General features: G+C 43.2%; 1 protein-coding gene and 1 pseudogene across 2 annotated transcripts in view; one reads left to right on the plus strand and one right to left on the minus strand.

Moving 5' to 3' along the window:
- pak1 (p21 protein (Cdc42/Rac)-activated kinase 1) overlaps positions 1–14692 on the plus strand; it is a 72299-nt gene extending 57607 nt beyond the window's left edge. Inside the window, exons 8-16 of the mRNA XM_083637442.1 lie at positions 1119–1371; positions 4120–4183; positions 5036–5084; positions 6077–6189; positions 7604–7721; positions 8765–8864; positions 9461–9657; positions 11148–11285; positions 12476–14692. Coding sequence (XP_083493568.1) covers positions 1119–1371; positions 4120–4183; positions 5036–5084; positions 6077–6189; positions 7604–7721; positions 8765–8864; positions 9461–9657; positions 11148–11285; positions 12476–12562 — 1119 coding nt within the window. The 3' untranslated portion in view covers positions 12563–14692. The remainder of the gene's footprint in view (positions 1–1118; positions 1372–4119; positions 4184–5035; positions 5085–6076; positions 6190–7603; positions 7722–8764; positions 8865–9460; positions 9658–11147; positions 11286–12475) is intronic.
- Positions 14693–17452: 2760 nt separating this feature from the next.
- LOC310776810 (ubiquitin carboxyl-terminal hydrolase 33 pseudogene) lies at positions 17453–20188 on the minus strand (annotated as a pseudogene). Its single transcript has one exon. The product of its transcript is annotated as a ubiquitin carboxyl-terminal hydrolase 33 pseudogene (transcript).
- Positions 20189–23326: the final 3138 nt, after the last annotated feature.

The raw sequence follows: 23326 nt of genomic DNA on the forward strand, positions 1-23326 counted from the left end.
ACACACACACACACACAGGCAATGACTCAGTGACTCACACAGATTTACACCTTCACTCTGTCTGTCTGTTTCTCTTTCTCTCTCTCCCTCTGTCTCTCTCTCACACACACACACACACAGACAATCTTTATCCCTCGCACAGAGGCACATGACTTGCTTACATATACACACACTCTCTCTCACCCCTTTCTCTCCCCCAACCTCTCTCTCCCTCCCTCACACACACACACACACACACACACACACACACACACACACACACACACACGCACATTGTTGAGCCTCTATCAGACAGGTTGGCGGTTGAGTGGCTGCTTCCATGGCGCCACTGCCGTTACCGTGGTGACGGAGGAGCCTAGTGCACCTGACTAGAACTCCCAGCTCTCTCTCTCTCTCTCTCACTCACACACACACACACACACACACACACACAGTCTGTCCGCTCTCATTCCTCCCTGGCTTTGTCCCCACAGTCTGGAGGCAGCCAAACATCACAGTTCAGTTACTCTGCTCACTTCATTCACATTTTAATTTCACTTTCAGTCACTTAGCTGATCACAAACACTTATATTGCTGTAGTATAATACGCTCACATGTGCTACATGTAGCATTTTAACATCAAATATAGTGTTCTCGTTTTATGACTTGCATTTTCTTTTATGTTATAAACATCAGTCATACAACAGATGACATAATGAGCCATCCTATTTCAAACCAATGGGAACGCCCCGTTCCGAGCCCTACAGTACCAACACAGAAACTAGAGGGATCATTCTGCATATAGAGTGGCCTATGTATAAAGCTATTGCCCAGAAGACATTTAAGAAAAAATTAACAAATAAATAAATAAAAATAATAATACAATCCAAAGACGATATACAAAAGCAAAGTTTGATGCTTGTTGTGCATGATAATTTGCTCATTGCACTTGCTTATAGCTTATACCTTTTTTTGTTTTTGTTATATCTATGATTGTCATTTTTGCTTTTATTTTTGTTTTCTTTTCTTTTGTTTTTTGTTTTTATCTTTACATGTCGAAATAAAATCTATCAAATCAAATCTTGTTTTACACATTTGTTCCATATTTCAATATCTCTCTCTGTCTCTCTTTCTCTCAGATATACACTCGTTCAGTCATCGAGCCCCTCCCTCCTCCTCCGACCAAAGATGCTGCCACCTCCCCCATCTCCCCCCCCAACGGTGCCTCTGCCTCCCCTGCCTCCTCTGCCTCCGCTGCTCCTGCCGCCTCAGCGGAGGGCGGAACCAGCAGCCCCCCCAGCACAAGCCCTGCCCCCGGACCCTCCCTGCCCCGGCCCCAGGACAAAACCAGGAAGAAGAAGATGTCGGACGAGGAGATCCTAGAGAAACTACGTAAGGGTCCAACACACACACACACATGCATGCATGCGCGCACGCACGCACGCACACACACACACACACACACACACACACACACACACACACACACATCCGCACAGCAGCTAAATAAAGAATAAACTGTATAGGCTACTGATGCATGCAATGAACACACCAGCAAGATCACAGAGAAATACTTGGGGATGCATGGCTAGCCCTGAGACAGACAGACAGGTGGACACACAAACACACACACACACACACACACACACACACACACACACACACACACACACACACACACACACACACACACACACACACACATATGATTTGAGTCCACTGGTTCAATTAGCTTTGCTCAAACATCATCACTAACCAAGCCCTGAGGTTTCCCAGCTGAGTTTTTGTTGCTAAGAGACTGGCTCCAGTCTCCCTTTAGCTTTAGTTAGAAATATGCTAGTGCAAGTCAATGGGATATGAAACACTACCCCTCCCACATTACATCACAAGTCCTGAAAAGTAAGGACATTGAAGCTCGAGTCTTATTTGTAGAAATAATATCTGCAGGTTCCCTGAGCTGCAGCTCTAGAACAAATCTAGATCTAGAACAGTCACTATGACTGAGAGTTTTAATCTTTCTCTGTCCTAATAAAGGCTTCTAGATTTTGAGTTAACAGCAGAGAGCCATCACTTCATTCTTACAGAGGAACAAAACCAAACCAGCTAGTGCAAGTTAGCCTCCAGGAGGCCTGTCAGAAAGCGTTTAGAGAGCGGCTAGCAGGGTCAAGCTGCCATGTTGGAGGAGAAACAACAAAGAGACACTCACATCATCACCTTTCCTCTCTGATCTGTTTACAGTCAACTCTAAACAGGATATCACCACAGAGGAAGCAGGCTTTTTCTTTCTTTTATCATGGAGGAAGAGGTGATAACAGTCTTTCCTTGTGTTGCGACTCATCAAAGATGGTGTCCATTTAGAAATTTTAATAGAAATAGGCTATGAAACTATTATTCTCTCTAGAGGCCCTTCTCTTCTCTGCGTGCAATAGCAAAGTAGCGATGCTCCCTGGCCCTGCTGCTAGTTGAGCTTAGCACAATGACTGGTAGTCCGCGGGACTGGCTAGCCTATCCCCGTTAAGTCACCAAATTCCAACAGCGCCAAAACGCTCTTATGTACATGTTGTGAATCGTGCATCCCCCACATTATGAAATAATAATGCAAAATTATGATACATTGTAATTTGCAAAGCAGATACATAGCTGGGACTACTCTCCTCACAAAAGTTCCGGCTTATGTTTTAACCAAATCCATACTGTTTACATCATGTCCCATGCAACATCATTATAAGCCTGGATTTTTGTTATTTTATATATAGTATATCATATACCATGCTACATTTTAAAAGGCTTCATAGCTTTGGAATCATGCCCAAAACACAGTATAGCTAGCCTATTTTTAAACGATTCCATTTGACATAATATGCAAGTTTGTCATTTTAAAACCAATGTCCATGTTATATTGAAAGCCTGTAGGTTTTCCAAATCATGCCTGAAGCTGCATAATAAAAGTAGTTTTTAAAAATGTTCTATAAGTAACATAACTTTTGAAACTCTATCTCATGCCACACAACTAATACTCATGCTACAAAATTCAGAATAAAAGCCCATATTCTTTTTTTTAAATGACACGGAACATTCTGTTTTTAATCTGTACTGCATACTAGATGAATTAAAACCATGCTCCAAATTTCACGATAAAAGCCTGTATATTTAAAACATCCAGTTTGTATTTTCTTTTAAGTGACACAACACCTCATGTGGTATAATTATTTGAAACCATACCCCAAAAACATAACAATAAACAAACGTGCCAAAAAAGCCTCTTTTTTTCACTATTAGCAGGATTTTTCTAAGCACACCTCATTTACAATTAAACATCTGTATTCTTAAAAAGTATTCCCCATATAATGACATGTATGCTGTAATTTTGACCATAATGAATTTTCTAAACCATGCCCCCTGCCTGTCCAGACGTGCTCAGGTCTCCCTCTACTGGTAAGACCAGGATACTGCCTGTCTGTTCGTCTCTCTGATTGACAGACCTGCTATCCACTGTCCCGCCCCCCCCACTGTTCAACCCTCACGTCTGATTGGTCCTCCTCTCTCTTTCCACCGTCCAATCTCCTGCGGTTACCGAGTGACTCCAACTTTTGTCCTCTAATCACTTTCCCGCTGTGGACTCTGATTACTGAAGTGCAGGCAGAGCCAGTCTTTCTTTCTTTCTTTCTTTCTTTCTTTCTTTCTTACTTTCTTTCTTTCTTTCTTTCTTTTTCTTTCTTTCTTTCTTTCTTTCTTTCTTATTCTGTCCATTCTGTCTGTCACTTGTGGGTTTCTTCTTTCTTGCTCTCTGAGGTGTTTTAATTAAATGTTTAGTGAATTTTCCTCTCATCTCCCCTCATTAATTTAGTTAGATTTAGTTTCATGTCATCCCTCTCTCTTTCTCTCTGCTCTCTCTCCTCTTTCTTTCTGCCTCTTCTCTCTGCTCTCTCAGCATGCTGCATTATCCCCAGTGTGACGGTGTACTGTATATAATACAGTAGAATGAGGATGGATAGAAAGAACCCTGCCTGTTCTATCCATTCAAATTCTGTGGTGAAATGAACAAGTGACTCTCCCTCTTTCTTTCCTCTACGCATTACTGCTTGTTCTGATCAGCCAATAACTGCTCTCTCTCTCTCTCTCTTCCTCTCTCTCTATCAGGGAGTATAGTAAGTGTCGGTGATCCCAAGAAGAAATACACACGCTTTGAGAAGATCGGGCAGGGGTGAGTCCACCAACAAAACTATTATTATCATTATCATTATTATTATTATTATTATTATTACCTTTATTGTTGTTATTATTATTATATTAGGAACCTGCTGTGGCTGATTAGACAATTATATTACAATCACATTGTGCAATTGTTGTCCACAACTAATACATTTACTCTGACTGATAAACATTTAACACATTTGCTCACTTTGTGCGTGTACCTTTTAATTTTACTTTTAAGTATGTATTTAGCTAAGTACTGTGCTTTGCTGCATTTTAAATCACATCCAGTACAAAATGGCTGAAAATGACAACAGAAATAAACAATAAACAAGCTTGTGATATCTCCACAATTGAAATAAAATGGCAGGTGTCTACCCGGAAGTACCTGTTGTTGTTAACGCAACGTCACAGTGATTCGGTCTATTGTGTGCAATTTCCCATTGAAATGATTCAGTCTTGTATTCGCTGTTCTCTCTTCCTTTTTTGAATTTCTTGGAAATGATCAGATTGATCACGCCCATACATATTTACTTATAAGTACATTTTAAAGCACTTTTTTTTCTTTTCTATTTTTACGCCGTTACTTTTACTCTACTTAGGTAAAATATCAGCAGAGAAACAGTACTAATACTTAGTTAGGATGTTTTAGTCCTCTTTTCACCACTGTTCGTATGACTGACAGTGAGGGAGCAGGTGGGGCTTCAGTGCCTTGCTGGTGATGATTATATTGTAAACAAAGTTGATCTCTGCTTCAAACAGCTTTATCATCTTCTTATAGTGACATATGCTGTAAGCACTTTAGAATGATCAGAGCTGATGTTTAGGAGATGTGACGACCAGTTTCTCTGTGTGTTTTCAGGGCGTCTGGGACGGTGTACACGGCCATAGACATCGCTACAGGACAGGAGGTCACTCTCTTATTCTTGCTTCATCCCTTCCTCTCTTCCTCTCTATTGGTTTGAATGGGGAATGCTCGCAATGCTAACAAGACATTTGAGGGAAACTGGAGGACAATCAATGGTAGAAAGTTTTTTTTTCTTCAATATTTTATTTGACCATTTTTGTTAGAACAATACACAAAAAAAACTGAAACAAACAGGCTCAGACAGGAAAAGAAAAGAAGAGAAGAAAAACACATACATACTGTATATTAGTAAATAAAGTAAAGTATATTATCGACATTCAATATTACGGGGTGCTACCAGCCACATAAGGTGCTGCAGCTTATGTGCTTGTAAGAGATGTTGTGCATGGGATCCCACGCAAGGGGTCCATGAGAAACCAGCCAGGTGAGTCACAATGGTAGAACGTTTTATTACACAGTTTTCTAAGGGTCTGGTGAAAAAAAATTAACTAAATGTGAAATATCAAAGTTTCCCTTTAGTTTTCCTACAGTTCCTACAAATTCAGCCAGTGTCCAAACGGTAAAGGGGAAGAGGGGAGATAAAATTTAGCCAGATTGCCAGTGCGACCAAACAATGACCAAAAATAACTTAAGTAATGCCCAAGTAAAATAGATGAAATAACTAGTTAGACTGGTAATAGAGCCCTAAACCCTAAGACCCGTACGTGTAAGTTAGCATGGCTTCCCTCGTCTGGGAATCAATGGGGTTTTTCAATGTTTTTGGGGGGTTAGATTCCTGAAATAAGGTCTTTAATTAACAAAAGTTTATGAAACGGAGAGGTTTTGTTCAGCAAGATAATCTTCACAAATGAACACCACTTTTATGATTTTTGAAGTGTTTTCTGGTCATTGCAATCTCTGGTCATTGCATAAACGCGTTGAAAATCCTAAAAGTGGTTTTCATTTGTAATTATCTTGCTGAACACAAAGATCTAAATATCAATACAGTGGAAAATCAGAAGAAGACATAGGTCTCTCTCTCTCTGTCTCTCCCAGGTTGCCATTAAACAGATGAACCTGCAGCAGCAGCCTAAGAAGGAACTGATCATCAATGAGATTCTGGTGATGAGGGAAAACAAGAACCCCAACATAGTCAACTACCTGGACAGGTTAGACGCACGCACACACACACACGCACGCACGCACGCACGCACGCACGCACGCACGCACACACACACACACACACACACACACACACACACATACATACACACACACACACACACACACACACACACTCACTCGCTCGCTCTCTCTCTCTCTCTCTGCTACCAGTATGCATCAGTGTTTCTTCTTTGCTCATTCAGCATTGGAGAACATGTGACATATGCAGAATATAAGAAGAGTGTACTTATGCATTTTGTCTACGTATTGTTGTTGTGCATTGTATGGTTTGTCACATGATGTGTCAGGTGACCCCCTGAGAAGGGTATTTGTAGGTGTCTATCTTGTTTGATGTCTGAGGAAGGGGTTTGCGCCCGAAACGTTACACATGGTCATATACGTAGGCTACCAATAAATGTATCATGGGAGCTTTTTCTAGTGTGCGGACTCTATTTTTCCAGTTCTACTTGTACCTCTGTCCAGCACCTAGTTTCCATTGTTTTTTGGGATGTGCATGTCTTTGTGAACTTTTTTGGAAAACGGAAAATGAGATTATAATTAAGCCCTTGTTTCCTCTTTGAACAAAATCAAATACAGTACTATAGAGTCTCTATTTATTATAATTAACTATCCAAATTTAGCCCAAAATCACACACCCCCATCCTCCCCCCGTTCAGCTATGCTGCTGGATCCTGGGTTTCCTCTGTGGCTCTGCTGACTTTTCCATGACTCTCCATAACTGAGCTGGAGTGCTTCCAGGACCTCTGTCTGTCTGTCTGTCTGTCTGTCTGTCTGACAGACAAACATCTAAGCGTTTGGCTAACATTTTGGTGATGATCCGCCATTATAGTAGGATATAAGTGTTATGCTGTGTTCAAGTGCTTGTGGGAACGTCTGACATCCAGGACTTCCATGTTGACTGCTAAACAGCGATGCATTCAGATGCTGTTTTGTAGGAAAATCAAAACTGGAAGACATACGATAAACAAGAGAAAGCTGTATCAGCTTGTGTTCCCGAGGTTTGTTGATGTTGTTTCTCTGAAGCGATTTCCTCTCCAGTCGGGCTGAAAAACACCAAACACAACAACACAAAATCCATTCTGTCTCTGCCTTGAACCCTGAGGAGGCCCGCAGTTCAGTAGTGTTGCCGTCACCATGGCAACCCAGCGGCCACCCAGTGATTGGTTACCGTAGTTACTTGTCTGACTCTGGAGACAATGATGGAGACATAGATGGGCAGTGGTAATACTGTCGGCCCCATGGAAACCAGTTTTTCTCCAATGTTGATATACAGTACTCATACTGTGTGTGTGTGTGTGTGTGTGTGTGTGTGTGTGTGTGTGTGTGTGTGTGTGTGTGTGTGTGTGTGTGTGTGTGCGTGCGTGCGTGCGTGCGTGCGCATGTGTGCGGTTGCCGTAGTTACCTGGTGGGGGATGAGCTGTGGGTGGTGATGGAGTATCTGGCCGGAGGTTCGCTCACTGACGTCGTCACGGAAACCTGCATGGACGAAGCCCAGATCGCCGCCGTGTGCAGAGAGGTAGTGTAACACAGTAGGGGTTTTACTATTTACCAATTGTATTAAATCTCATTTATAAATGCTTTGTAAGGCATAGATAGATAGTCCTCACTTTAGATTAGCTCACACAAAATTCTTAACTAACTACTACTAACTACCTTAACTAACAATTACTAATTACATTAATTACATGGGGCATGCCTAAAGGGGTGGCCCTGGTCACACCCTGAAATCTGATTGGCCACCCCAGTTGCCACCACAAAATCCCGAGGGCACCGGGCCCCCGGCATCCGCGGCAGTCATCACTGTCTTTCAAAGGCGGCTCAGTTTTAAAGCTAGCATGAAGAGCCTGGTATCATATGAAACTAGAAGAGCTAAGGCATCCACTGGTATCAACCCTGCCATGCTAGATAGTTGGCAAGGGGGCTAAATAAGACTATACTGGAATGGCCATTTCCAAAAGGTTCCCTTGACCTCTCACCTCAAAATATCTGAATGAGAATGGGTTCTGTGGGTACCCACGAGTCTCCCTTTAGAGATAAGGTAGCATTTCTCAAAGCCTTGGCAGGTATGCATTTACATTAAAAAGCTTTTAATTTTCAATTTTGTAATTAAGCCAAAGCTTTGAAAAATTCTGACACTGGCACCCTCAGGATTTTTGGGTGGCCAATCAGATGTCAGGGTGTGGCCAGGGCCACCCCTGTCCACCCCTATAGGCATGTCCCATGTAATTAGTTAGTAATTGCTAGATATGGTAGTTAGTAGTTGTTAGTTAATTTTAATGTTAGTATTTTATGTGAGCTAATCTAAAGTGAGGATTATCTATGCCTTACAAAGAAAGCATTTATTATAATATTTAATACAATTGGTAATACATTATGAATTAGCTTATTAATCAGGAATAAAACATTTATAACTGTTTATGAATTACTTACAAATGCTTAGTAATGTATGAACAATGCTTTATAAATGACAGCAACTTAAGCAACCAGTCATATTTCTCTCTCCCTCGCTTTCTCTGTCTCTCTCTCATTCTGTCTGTCTGTCTCTCTCTCTCTCTCCAGTGTCTGCAGGCATTAGAGTTCCTCCACTTCAACCAGGTCATCCATCGAGACATTAAGAGTGACAACATCCTGCTGGGCATGGACGGCTCGGTCAAACTCAGTCAGTCAACATGCACGCACACACACCTACACACACACACACACGCACACACTTTACCAGCAGGGGGGGCCATTTTCATTAAGTTGTTCTCTCAGCATCCCCCTCTTCCCTCTCTCTTATCCTGCCTTTTACCCTACCCTCCAGTCTCCCCTCCATCCCGCTTGGTCTTAACAGTTGTGAAAAACTAACAGCCAAGTGTGGCCAAGCGTTGTAACTTCCCATTTTGACCAACAGGGGGAGCCATTACTCTTTTTTTAACCACTTTATAACACAGTATGACTATTATTTACAGTCTCGTGAGTATGACACACTACTGAGGACAAGGTCCAACTGTCAATGATAGCAGAAATATTTAGATTCATCTTCCATAAATCACTATTGTTGTGTGGAAATTTCAGAATATAACAGCAAATTTGCTATTTAACTTTATTTTATTTTATTTAAAATTTAACTTGTATAAAGTTTAATTTAAACTTGCCTTAATGGACTTAATGGCCAACACCACTTAAACACTCAAGATACTTTTAATAGTTTTATATTTTTATTATCATAGTTTTATATTTATTTATGGGTCTCCTCCTCTCTCTCTCCTCCAGCCGACTTTGGGTTCTGTGCCCAGATCACTCCAGAGCAGAGTAAGCGCAGCACCATGGTTGGGACTCCGTACTGGATGGCTCCAGAGGTGGTGACCCGCAAGGCGTATGGCCCCAAAGTGGACATCTGGTCACTGGGCATCATGGCTATAGAGATGGTGGAGGGGGAGCCGCCCTACCTCAACGAAAACCCACTCAGGGTGAGTGTGTCTGTGTGGCAGAGATGGGGACCTGGACTTGCGACTTGGACTTGCACTCAAGTTGCGCACACAGTGACTTGAGACTTGAGATTTGTCCCAAAAGACTTGAGAATTGACTCGGACTCGAGATTTAAGACGTGTGAACAATCTCTTTTTTGCTTCTTCTTTTTGCCCATTAACATTAAGGAAATGTGTGCTGAGCTGAATGTCATTCTGTTGTACTCTGTTACTGGAAAAAAATGTTACAGTTTTTATTGCATGCCTAATAATGTTAGCAACATTTCCCTGTTACCGTGAGTAACGTTAGCCTACGACCGGATGGCAGCAGATGATAGAACGCTCATTACAACCACAAGACTTGAGACCTGAATTGGACTTGTAAAAAATGACTTGTGAGCATCTCTGGTGTGTGTCTCTGTGGGGGGTGTGTGTGGGAGTGTTTTCCTTTTAAGGCCCATTCACACTAACTATAAAAAAACAAGGCTAACTATAAAAAAAACAAGGCTAGGTTGAAACCTAGCATATGGCCAAAAGAATTGTAAATTGTGTGATTTCACTAGGATTTCAATGACTAGAAGTTAGACCAAGGAGAGAATGTAGTGCATAATTATACTTGGTAATAGCTTTCACTCTCTGCTGTTATCTCCCCATCGACATTATATTATACTTGCGCTGTTTGCGTCAGCTATGTCAAGTCACATTTTCGACGAGCTGCACGCCAGCTGCGCCGTCAGGCTCGCCAGCCGTGGCTCATCCCTCGGTGCATTCGGCGAGGGCTTTGATGCACACGCATGTAAAGGCTTTAATATCTCAAAAACTATATATCGCATCGCTTATATTTTGACATTGTGAGTGAGAGCAGAAGTAGCTGGCAGTGATAAAGTTGGGTGAACTGTCATGGTTTTAAAATGTGTGAATTTAGTCAAAAGTGCAGCCTGTACAGTCAGCTAGAGTGAATTATGACATCACTGCACTAGAGTGGCTCCATAAGCTCCCATTGTAAAGGTTGAAAAAAGTATAAAACTTTAATTGCGATTTCTCAAAAAGTACAAAAGGTAGCAAAAAGCCGAATAAGAGTAATACAGTACTAAAAGTGGTGACCCGTTTAAAGTTTGAATGGACTGTCTAGCTTAAAGTTAGAGTTCAAAGAGGGCATGGTTTGAACAGTCCTCCTGTAGTCTTGCATTGGAAAAACAGGTACTGTGTGCTGCGTTCAGGCATCAAGATGGCCGCCACAACAACAACAAACTTTCCGTGCCAGTCATGAATATTTAAGTGTGAATGGGCCTTTACTGTAAGAGAGAAACAGTAGCTTGGTTTCCTCTTCGGTTTGTTTTTATGGGAATGTGTGGAGTTAGAAAGGTTGAATGGAAACAGCAAAAGTAGGTTAAATTTCCTCAATAAAGTAAACAGCTGAAACATGCATGTGCACCTGCTCTGTCACATCATATCACATCATCATGTCAATGAAGCTGCGTTGCATTGCCTAGGCGCTGTATCTCATAGCAACCAATGGGACGCCGGAGCTCCAGAACCCAGAGAAATTGTCGACCATATTTAGAGACTTCCTGAACCGATGCCTGGAGATGGACGTGGAGAAGAGAGGCTCGGCCAAAGAGCTGCTGCAGGTACACAGAGTGTGTGTGTGCGTGTGTGTGGGTGTGTGTGTGTGTGTGTGTGTGTGTGTGTGTGTGTGTGTGTGTGTGTGTGTGTATGGGTGGGTGGGTGGGAGCGTGGGGGGGGAGACAGACAGAAAAGTGAGTTGTGTAACTGTGGGATGAGTCAGGGCTGGAACTGAGATACTGCAGTAAGTGGGAGGACTGTTAAAGGGATACGCCAAAATCTTTTGGAGATTCACCTATTTGCCATATTCTCTAGTATAACTAGCATGTAGATGCCTCTCTCCTCTGTGTGTGCATTAGAAAGTCTGTTTCACCCCTCACTGCTACTTAGCTTAGCATTACAATGGCAGTCTATGGGTCAGCTGCCGTTCAGTTACCCAAAATACAGATTCAAACAGCACCAGAAACACTCACATGATGTACAGTACACGTTGTGACTCGTCTACTCCCCACGTGATGAAATAATAATCCAAAGTTACAGGAAACGATAATTTTCCAAGTAAATCCAAAGCGAGAACTAACAAAGAAGGTTCCCTCTGTAACCAAAGTTGCTTCCTTGTTTGCCTGAGGCATGCGGTGTGTGTGTGTGTGTGTGTGTGTGTGTGTGTGTGTGTGTGTGTGTGTGTGTGTGTGTACTCCCCACGTGATGAAATAATAATCCAAAGTTACAGGAAATGATAATTTTCCAAGTAAATCCAGAGCGAGAACTAACAAAGAAGGTTCCCTCTGTAACCAAATTTGCTTCCTTGTTTGCCTGAGGCATGCGGTGTGTGTGTGTGTGTGTGTGTGTGGTGTTAGGGAGGATGGGGAATGAAGTAGTTGAGTTTAATGTTGGTGTTTGTGAGAGTGCGTCAGGGTATACAGACAGAGGACATGAGACTCTGACTTGCTGCCCTGTTTTAAAAGTCTCTTTCATAAAAAAATTATATGATTTGGACTAAATCCAGCCAAAATGTTGATAATTGAATAAAAGAATAAAAGTCAGAAATCAAAACTGTTTTCAATACATTTCATTCCTTTCCTGAGTGACATAAAAGTCACTTAATTTCAAGCATCACCCAAGGTTTAGGTGTTACAGACGTTATTCATGCAATGGAAACTTAATTGATTCTTAATTGAAAAATTATTTTAAGTAAATTCCTCTCCGTCTCTTTCTTTTCTCCCCTTCTATGTCCCTCTCTCTCTATCTCTCTCAGCATCAGTTTCTGAAGGTGGCGAAGCCTCTCTCCAGTCTGACTCCTCTCATCCTGGCTGCCAAGGAAGCCGCCAAGAACAACCGCTAGCTAGCCGTGCTCTCTACTATCTGTCTCTCTCTCTGTCTCTGTCTTTCTCTCTGGTGGAGATACACGACCAATCCAAAACCTGCAGCATCTCTCGCTCTCTCTTATAACTCACACCAACAACTCCCCCTTGACCCTGTGACCTTTGAACCCAAGCTTGGAAGGAAGAAGGGGCCAAATGAATGACATCATCGTTCGGAGATGAAGTGATGTCAGGGTCCTCCGATTGGACGAACGATTGGAGGAATGAGCCCAAAGACTCATGGCAGTTTTTTTTCTCCTCCTGTCTGTGAAAGCCCCGGACCACATCAGCCAGCCCACTTTCTCTGCTGCAGACTGTGTGTGTGTGTGTGTGTGTGTGTGTGTGTGTGTGTGTGTGTGTGTGTGTGTGTGTGTGTGTGTGTGTGTGTGTGTGTGTGAGTGCGTGAGTGCGTGCGTCTGTGTGTACGCCTGTGTGTGTGTGTGTGTGTTTTAAGGGGGGCCACCTTGTTGGTATTTTTCTTTGGGTTTGGGTCCAGCATTTTACCTGTGTGTGTCTGACTGACTGACTCAACTGTTCTCTTTGCCTTCGTTCTGAAAGTGCATTCTGCGATTTTCGTTTTACCGATTCTATTTTTAAATTAAGATTATGTGTGTGTGGGTGTGCGTATGTGTGTGTGTTTCTCTTGGTGAGGCGTCGAGGTTGGGATATTCATTGAGTTGAAACTTGATTGTAGCGTTACCTACGGTACAAAGAACTGGTGAGGTTTGGTACTTTGAGCTGTCTGCAGTGTGAGCTGTGAGTTGTAGAATATTAATAATTATAATGAGGAAACACTGGCAAACCCAGAGCCGTGGATGGACCAGGTTTGGCTTCATGCTCCTCCTTCATGGCCATAGGAACTGGTGACCCTACAGCAGAAAGTGTTGGTCATCTCACTTGTTGTTGACCTTAATAATCTGTAGCCATGCAGAAGAGAAAAGAGTATCAGAAATTCACAACAATGTTTGGTATCAATTGATCATTAAAGCATAACAGTGGTGTTTTGACAAAGTGTCATTTTACTGAAAAAATTCTACTGAAAAACAATGCAACCTGCCAACCTCGCTCCATCCAAGGCTCTGGGACTTCACTGTCTGCGGTCTTGACGCTGAGACTGTGAGGAAGAGAATGCGCATGTCAACCAACCTTTTTTTAATATGGTACGTTTAAGATAAAAGAACAAACTATGAATTGTGATCATGCTGAAACGTATAGTGACGATACATGAAGGATGCTTGTGTACGATAACGGTAGGAACGATCATATCATTCAATCCTATTTTCTGAAGAAGAAAAATGCCTGGAGGACTATCGGATCCCCACAACCCCTCTGTACATACGATGTACATTTGATGTGGAGAAACAAAAAAAAAAGAAGTGCAGCATCACTTTGTTTAGCGTCCCCTGTTTTTATAATGGATTTTGGAATGTCAGTGTCAGAAATTACCTCTCTGTTTTCTGTTTTTGGTTTGATTATTATTATTTGAGTATGTGTTTTGGATTTCGCTGCTGAAGTTAAGGCATGACAAGTGAACATTACAGAAAGAGCGAATGTAATTTTTCAGTAGACTTGAGTCATTCTTTGCTCGTTTCCCTTGCTCTTCATCTGCGTTACATCTGGCTGTTAAACCACCCTGCAACATTCATTTTCACTCTGGATAAAAGCTACAATCAGCTACAAGCCTGCAATGTAAACACCAAGCATCCAAAACATGTATTCAAACCAGCCACTCTGATTTTTGTTTTTATTATTATTATGTAGTAGTGTCAATGTACCTCTGGCCTTAAACTGTTTCACAGGTACAAGACTACTTTATTACCAGTCTAAAGGCAACGATACACCGGCAATATTTTGAGGCAACAGAGATGGGCCATATTGTTGTGGGCAGGTGATAGGAGAGATATTTTTGTCCGAAAGTTTTCGAAGCATCATGGCAATATGAAGTCAGTTTCCTGGTTAGAACTTCCTTTTTATTGTGTTGAAAATGGTCAATGAATTCTCATAAATTAAAAACAAACATCCAAGTACCCATCTGTCAGTGCCTTCAATTGTTGCCTGTGTATCTTGGTCTGAAACTCGGCACACAGTTGGATTTAAAGTACTATTCCGTGTATTTTCATGAGATTGCTCTTTGGCGGGAGGATGGTCTGGAAACCAGTTCACTCCTCAGCATGTGATTTAGCTCTATTAACCGTCAGTATTAGTCAATAGGAACCACTAACATTGAATGAATGGGTGACCAGACCATACCTGTTCATTGGATATTGTAATTTTACCATGAAGTCAGACTATTCTCACACCCAATAACTGTCTATCGCATGGAAATAACAAGAATTGTCCTTTAAAATTATACTTTAACCTTGGTCAAATATAATTTTTTACCATCATGGTATTTTGATGGGATCATCTTGGTGCATTGTTTATGTATCAAGATGGGAACCGGATGGGGTGAACGGCCAAGCCCCACCCATCTGGCACTCCAAGGAGATCAAAACAACCACCGCAGTCCCAGTGGAATACTACAAATGACTTTGGTCAAAAAATATCTGTTACTGTATGAATGGTCTCAACAGACCATGTGATCTCAACAAGCGGTACAGTTATTTTAGCGTCTTTAGAGGGATTTAGACTTGTACAGTCCAAGGTCTGTAGGTTCTCAGGCTGAGTCCCAGTTTTTCAGAAGTCAGTGATCCATGGACTGACATAAGCCTGGTCTGCACGAACAAAGGCCTGTTGGGGAATGCTGCTGTTGGACACGTGGTGGCATTTTGGAGGATGACAAGACAAGAGAGTGTAACATTTTATCGCCTCTTCCTCCCTGAAAGGAAAGTGGTTCAAATTCCACTATAAAAGTTTGCGCGAGGGGGTGTAGGGGCTATCTTGGGAGGAGGAGGTGAAAATATGACACCATTGTTTTCTTAACCTGAGTAATTTCACAGACCTTGACGCAGTCCAGTAAGTGGCTAGCTAGTGCTTTAGAGGGGGGGAGCTTTTTTTTTTTTTTTAGGAGGGGAGGGATGCGGTTCAGTCTAGGACGAGACTCCTCTTACATGAAGTCTTCACTCCCGTGTGTATCAGAGCCATAATTTATCTGTAAGTCATTTTGATCATTTGAACGACTCTTAAAAATGAGACAAATAAAACCGTACAAAAACTGACAACACGTCTGCTTTTTTAAATGACTGACCAATATTCAGGTTGGATAGTTTCTGATTCGAGGGGATAAAGAGCCTCTGAAAATCGACCGTAATGTCAGCCATGGATGAAAAGGGCACTTTGGACATCAAGGTGCTCAAGCCTCCTCTGCACATGCCTGGAAGAGAAGGCTCTCGTCTACTCGTGCTGTATGATAGTTTGCCTCTCTGCTTGCACCATAGACTGACATTTTCTCTGCTCGCACCATACAGTGACATTAAGTTCTCTGCTTGCACCATACAGTGACATTAAGTTCTCTGCTTGCACCATACAGTGACATTAAGTTCTCTGCTTGCACCATACAGTGACATTAAGTTCTCTGCTCGCACCATATAGTGACACTGGTTAATTTTAGTGTCCACCTTCCGTTCCTCTCCACTCTTATTTTTCTCAATTTACTCCTGCGTGAACTTCCTTTTCTTTCTTTTTTGTTCTGCTGTGGACTTTACAGAGGAACAAGTGTCTCGGAGTGTTTAAACTGGAAGCTGCTGCTGCCTGGTGCTCTTGACCTGCTGAAACGTTCAGCCTGAAAGATGGCTTCATTATAGCCAAACAGGAGAGCAGCGGCAAGCACCCAGCCTGCAATGCTCTTCTGCTCTTCTTCCATCAGTGTAGTGAGAAGATACAGGACAGCACCGATGCCGGTGCAGAAAAAGTCGCTCCAGAACCAGTTGACAACTTGGATCAGCTTGTTCATTTCTGTCATGAAGATGCCGAAGAAGACCTAGCGAACATCTCGCAGAGTTAACTGCCGCCGCAGACCCTCAAGGGCAGGGATTAAAGTTCTCAGTCACTATGACGGATTTCAGTCAATTGGAGTCAGATATGAAATGTGAAAAGTACAAAAATTATAGTCCCTTTTATTTTATTTAGATTTGTATTGAGTTTGGATGAAAGCTTTTATTTTGAAAGATTCTGTTTGACTTTATAAACAACAACATTATAGCCACTAATTTGCATATGTCTATGTTGGAACCTATAATATGCTGATAAAGTCTGGAACACAATGTATGCATGATTACGGGTGTTTGGGAACTTTAGAGTGAAATGAGTGATGTAGGCCTACACACTGTCTGCCTTTTTTTTTTTTTTTTACATGAAAACCTATGGGAAGCGAAAAAGCGGACGCCTTAAAAAGCCTGAAATAACTAAAATAGGCCTGGAAAATCTTTCAGTCAAGTTTGTTTGTTTGTTGTTGCTTTAATCCCTGTGAGGGTGAAGCTGATGAGTATTTCTGTAACAAGGAATGCTGTTGCTAGGGAGCAGTTTGGACCCAAACGTTTTTCCTGTCATCTATTGTATTAGCAAAAACTGCAACAAGGAACCTATAAGGAAGGAAAAGACAAGACATCACTCACGTCACAGCGTTCAAATTTTGCATTGGGGTCAGGCTTTGTGGACAGTTCTACTGAAGTGAATGAGCCAGCCATGGAAAGTCCCAATATAAACCATGATGCAGTATCTGTGTTTTTATTGAAGAATGCTTCTGCGAGATTAAAGAAAACACATTACATAATAGGTCTGACCTGCCCTGTTTGTATGATTATGTAGTTAGCTAATATAGCCTTTCAGACATGTTTAGGTCCTTTGCTTGAATGCTTTTGAAATAAAAGTCAACTGCAAAATAAAAGGCTTATCATTTCTCAAGTGTTTTTTGTTTTCTCTTGGGCGCTTTGCTAAACTGAGCGTGTCACTACCTCTTTCTTCTCCTCTGACTGCGATGTTTCTGCTTCCTGGTGGCAGATCACCACCGGACCTCCACCGTGGATCGAGTGAAGGAAATTCCAGGTTTCTTCAGAGATCTGCCCAGAGTCGGCTCTATGTTTCAGCGTTAAATGGCCATTCTTGTTTATTGCAATCTTGGAGTTATCGATTGGCCCTGGTGGATCATTGTCCTTTCCTTTGACAAAAGCCTCCCACTCACGAAACCACTGCAAACTGATGCAGTATATGACCACTGGAGACTCCTCCTCCTGGAACGCCTTGTTCAGCTCGACAAACATGTCAAGCTCCATCTTGCGCCGTTTCTCCAGTTTCTCGATCGCAGTCTGGCACGTGTGGCAAACATACAGGTAGTTGACAGCCGGTCCACCCCCATACCTGCTGTAAAGGTGATCCCACACGATCTGTGGCAGCATCACTACCAGGTCATCAATGAACGCTGCTTTGTTGGGCGGCACACCTCCATGGGAGCAGAGGAAGTCATAGTTGGAGATGGGCCCCGGCTCAGCGAAGGTCATGAACTTGCTTAGCCACTGGCGGGAGATGTAGAACTGCAGCAGACTGGGCTCCATCATGTCAAGTAGCCTGGACACCCTCCTGCGCTCTTTTAGTGCGTCCTCATTGCTCTTTTTGTAGAAGAGCACATAAGCCACAGCGTTCTGGACACAGGACTCTGAGACCTCGGTCACACTTTGGTCATCAAACTCGTACCACAGATTGTTGAGGTCGTTCCTGCAGTAAGCTATGTAGTGGCCCCTGTTGGTGGTGCCATAGTGACATATGACAGACAGCAAGTCATAGCTGGTGGTCTGGGTGGAGCTGTCTTTGGCCAGGAAGGGCTGCAGGTCTAGACCCTCGAGGGGGAAGGACACATGGGTGCCTATCTTGGTGGAGAACATCAGCTCATGTCTGAAGCGCTTCAAGTGGATGCATAGTATCTCTGGCAAACGTTGCACTTTGCAGAATTTGATTCCATTTTGTAATTTCTTGCACTTTTCGCAGCTATAGCTGTTGTCCCCTTTTAGTTCTTCCCTGGCAAAGAAAGCTGCAAGACAATCTTGTAGTGTAACCACTGGACGCAAGAACCAGCTCTTGATGTATTCCATGACAAAGGCAATCCTACCCTGCAGTGCATAAGCCTCCCCACAGGACCCGACTTTTACCAGCGAGGTCTGGTGGGTAGAAGAGTGGAGCTTGGCCAGGTCTTCCCTCCCTGGGATGGGCAGTGAGATATTCTGGAAATTCTCTAGGGTTACAGACACCCGATCACAGGTGAGGCACTGAACTGAGCTGACAATGGTGCCATTGAACACATCTGAGATGACACTGCGGTACTTCTTCTGATGCTTGTTCTTTGGTGGGTTGAATGTGGTCACCGCTTTCTTGTGCACAGAGTTAAGGTTGGGCCAGCCAGAGGCAGCTTTGGGAGGGCTGCTGGACATTTTGAAAATGTGTCCATCTTTGGGGACGGGACTCTGTGGTCTTGTGGTGCTGGACACGTGGACATCCGGGAAGGAATCTGTTGTTCTGCCCTGTACCTTGATGGCCCCCTGGCTGCTGAGATTGGGTGTGTTCTCAGTGGCCGTCTCAATATCTTTGTCCATGTCTGCTCCAGTGCCTCCACCACCAAATTCATTACCCCCAAAGCGGGATAGGTCATTAATTATCTTCTTAATCATCTCCTCCTGCCACTCCCGGTTAGCCTGGATCTCGTCTCGCTCAGGAATCAGCCCTTCAGCCTCATTGGTGTCTTCCATCAGACGGACGTTCCCCCTCACAGCCTGTGCCTCGCTTTCAACCTGGTCGCTGCTGCCACAAGACTCACACAAGTGGAAGTCATTGTCTGACTGGCTGTGGCTGTCCTCTTTAGGGATGTCGTCCATGGTGATGCCGTTGGACTGGTCGTCGGGCTCGAGCTGGGGCTCCTTGAGCTCCTCATGAAGCTGGTCCATTAGGCAGCGCAGTAACTCCTGGGAGTCCTGACGGGAGCATCCTCTAAACATGGGGTTTATGGCTATGATCCCCTCCAACAAGTTGTGCGGGACCACATAGGAGGGCCTGTCCTTGTGCCACAGGTCTGACACCAGTTTCTGGTAGCTTTTGCAGAGTGCAGGCATCTTGTCCGTCCTCACCAGGCTGCCACATTCAAGAAAGAACTGTGTCAAGGGCGGGCAGTTGGACAGCGCCTGGAGGGCAGCGTTCATGTAGCAGGTGTTGCCTATGTTCACCAGTCCGGTCAGGCCTCTGGTACGCAAATCGTACTCCATCTCTGCCTCCATCTCCAGGTTTTCACAGCCACCATTAGGGGGCACTCTCAGAGAAGTTGGGCTCCCAGGGGTCCTGCTGTTGTCTTGACTGGCGTTCTGTGGAGAAAGGAGGGGCTTGCTGTTGGCGAGGGGCAAGCAAGGGCCTAGTTTCTGCTCCTCGCTGCAGGCAAAGCACCACACCCGCAGCGTGGTCAGGTTCACTGCCAGGTTGTGCTGGGTCTCCTGGGAGTGGAGGGTGCTGTGGTTCGTGTGAGATACTCCGCAGCCGACATATGCACAGCCATTCTCCAGACACGCCCACAGATTTGGCCCTCCAACTGTACAGTTTTGGCACTGGCCGTGGGATTTCTGGACGAATTCCTCCTTGGTGATCTCCCCCACACAGTCCAGGTGGGAGCAGTCGCTGCTCGACCCCGACGGCATCACTCCCCCATACGTCTGCACGATAGTAAGAAATAACACTCTTGGCGTTCGGTTAGATCCAATTGTCCCGATATCACACAGATAAGACACAGATTCAAGTCTAAGTGGGTCACCTTCCACTGCTCTTCTACTGTCATATCCAGATAGAGCTAATGTAGCTTTCACTGTGTTCACGCATGACATCTGTGTTCATCAGTGATCAATGATGTCATAACATCACTGATTAGTGAGTGATCAGTGATTGTCATTGGTACAATCTTATATAGTGGACACTCTGGAGAAACTACCTTTTCCCTTTAACTCACCCTTGTCCTCAGCCAGGAAGGATCACAATTGCTCGAGTGACATCACTGATGATATCACTGATGACATCACAATTGTTCAAGTGACATCACTGATGGCATCACTGATGACATCACTTCCGTCACAAATCGTGACTGACACGACCACAGAGAGAGCCCAGACTTCTTCTTCTGTGGTGTTTTATGGCAGTTGGCATCCTTTATGTTGCATTACCGCCTCCTTCTGGATTTATCCATCCACTGTTTCCCTACATTCTCAAAATTCCCACTGCTCTTAACTCATCCTTGTCCTCTTCTCCCAACTTTTTGAACTTTAGCACAAAATTAAGTTATTAAACTTTTATTTTATCTTACCACCCTGCTATAACTTTACTCTGAACTAATGTCTCGTACTGAATATCCATCCATTCAGAAACTTTGTCCAACAAGGTTAAAGAAGCATAGTAAAAACACAATAAAATCTATAAAACTAAAATTAAGACAAAAACACTTTGCCTAATGTAAACACATCTCCTTGTTTCATTATTGAGTGCCTGTTGCATGTTGTTTAATTGAAGTGTTTTCTGGCTCAGCGCAGAAAGACCCACGTCACGTACTGATGATGTCGTGGGTTGGGATCCTGCTCATGACCAGTCACATGTCATTATATCATGATTGTCATCACTTCGTGTAACGTGTTGTGGGCTTACAACAGCCCGCTTTACTGTAAACAATAGGCTGATGTGTCTATTCATGCCAAGCTAAAGCACAAACAGACCGCTTTATTGTTCTAATGAAAGAGGGTTTCAGTTACAGGCTATCGACTGTTTCTCCTAACCCAGATTTGAAGGCCAGACTCTGAATGGACTGGAGTGAAACCTAAGTTGTCGTTGTGTAGGCCTATACCTTACTGCACTGGTTTTCAAACGTTTTGTACCTGAGCCACACCAAAGGGCAAGACAAAATACTCAAGGCACACCTATCTGTGCAAAATAGCCTCTGAACACGTCACTCTTATCACTAAATGTTTTTATTTACTAATGCCAAATAGAATTTGACAAATCTATATTACTTGTGAAATACTTATAATAATGTATGGTTGTCACAAAATCCCAAGGCACACCTGGACTTGCCTCAAGGCACACCAGTGTGCATAGGGACACCATTTGGAAACCAGGTGTATAGGGCATTCAAACTCAGGCTGCATGTTGATCAATCAATCAATCAATCAATCAATCAATCAATCAATTTTATATTTATATAGCGTTTATATTTAGATATTGTGAGTCAGTCAGTGTGGTCCAGAGGCATTGACCGCATTAATAGAATAATCATAATAATAATCATAATCATCATAATAATACATATATTTCCCAACACCTACAGGCTACATCTGCCATATGTCTCTCTGCCTGATGCCTACAGTACATGAACACGTGACACGGGCACCCTACTTGACATACCTGCCAACAAGAAGACCTGCAGCATCCATTTTGGTATTATTTCACCAAGACCACTTGAACGCACAATAACTTGTTTCTTTCTTTCTTTTTTGCCTCAATTTTTAAAAATTCCAATTTAATTCCAAAATGTAATGGATTCTTCCTTGGCCCATTCTACACCCTTCTACCAAATTTTTATGAAAATAGAGCCAGTAGTTTTTCTGTAATCCTGCTGACAAGGGGTGAAAAAAGGGGGTAATCAAAGCCCCATAATGGGGAATACTTTATTTTCACTATACAGTAATACCATCCATAAGTAACACAATGACAGAATGTATGACTATTTTGGTTATGGGTTTCATACACATTCTGAAATAAAACATCTAAAGGGAAAAATCGTCTCAGATGGGGGACCCTGCGGGACTACATCTCAACAAATGGGGGTTTGTGGTCTAATTTGTGTCAGTTTAGGGGTCCTTTATGTGAAAAGTTGGAGAACCACTGGCTTAGGCTATGTGAAGTATGAAGTAATATAGGCAGCCTCCCATATGCTGTGTTGTAAGGGAGGGGGGCAATTAGCTCTACTGGTTCTTGGTCTTTAAGCATCGCCTACTAAGAGATATTAATCCTCTTTTAAATTGGAATTACCATTTAGGTGAACTTCACACCACTGTGTGAAATGTGTTCCAGTGGTATGACATCATACGTACAATCTGTTGCCATGGAGACCCGGCACTCATTAAAGCTAATTGTCCTGCAGGGATGGAGACACTGCCGCAGGATTTCTGCACTTCTCTTTCACCTGTCTGCTCTCCCTCTCTCCTCACCTCTCTCACAATTCTTTCTTTGCTTCCTTCTTTTCCCCCAATCTTTCATTTTCTCCCCTGTGCATTAAATTATCTCACACACACACACACACACACACACACACACACACACACACACACGCGTGGCTATACAGTGCAGGGTAATCAATCACCACTCATTGCCCATGCTAACCTTCCCTGTCACGCTGGGTGTCTGTCTCTCTGTCTCTCTGGCTCTCTCTGTGTTTTTTACATCTCTGTAATCTTTTTCACTCCTTCATCTTGGCTGTCTTGTATTTATTTCAGCCTTGGTTTTCCCCTCAGTGGTTGTTTGTCCTTGTCATTGATGCGTCATACTGTGGCTTTCCTCCTCACCCCTCTTTCTCATCCCTCTCTCTTTCTCTCTGCCAGCTCAGCAGAAACCAACCTCATTACTCTCCACACTGCACCAGCCGAGGAATGTGTGTGTGTGTGTGTGTGTGTGTGTGTGTGTGTGTGTGTGTGTGTGTGTGTGTGTGTGAGTGTGTGCGCGCGCGCGCGCGCACGCATGTGAGAGAGAGTGAAAGAGTGAATGTGCATCTGAATCAGATTTATTGCCAAGTAAGGTTT

This window comes from Poromitra crassiceps (genome assembly GCF_964638095.1).
Source record: "Poromitra crassiceps genome assembly, chromosome: 5".
Classification (NCBI taxonomy): Eukaryota; Metazoa; Chordata; class Actinopteri; order Beryciformes; family Melamphaidae; genus Poromitra; species Poromitra crassiceps.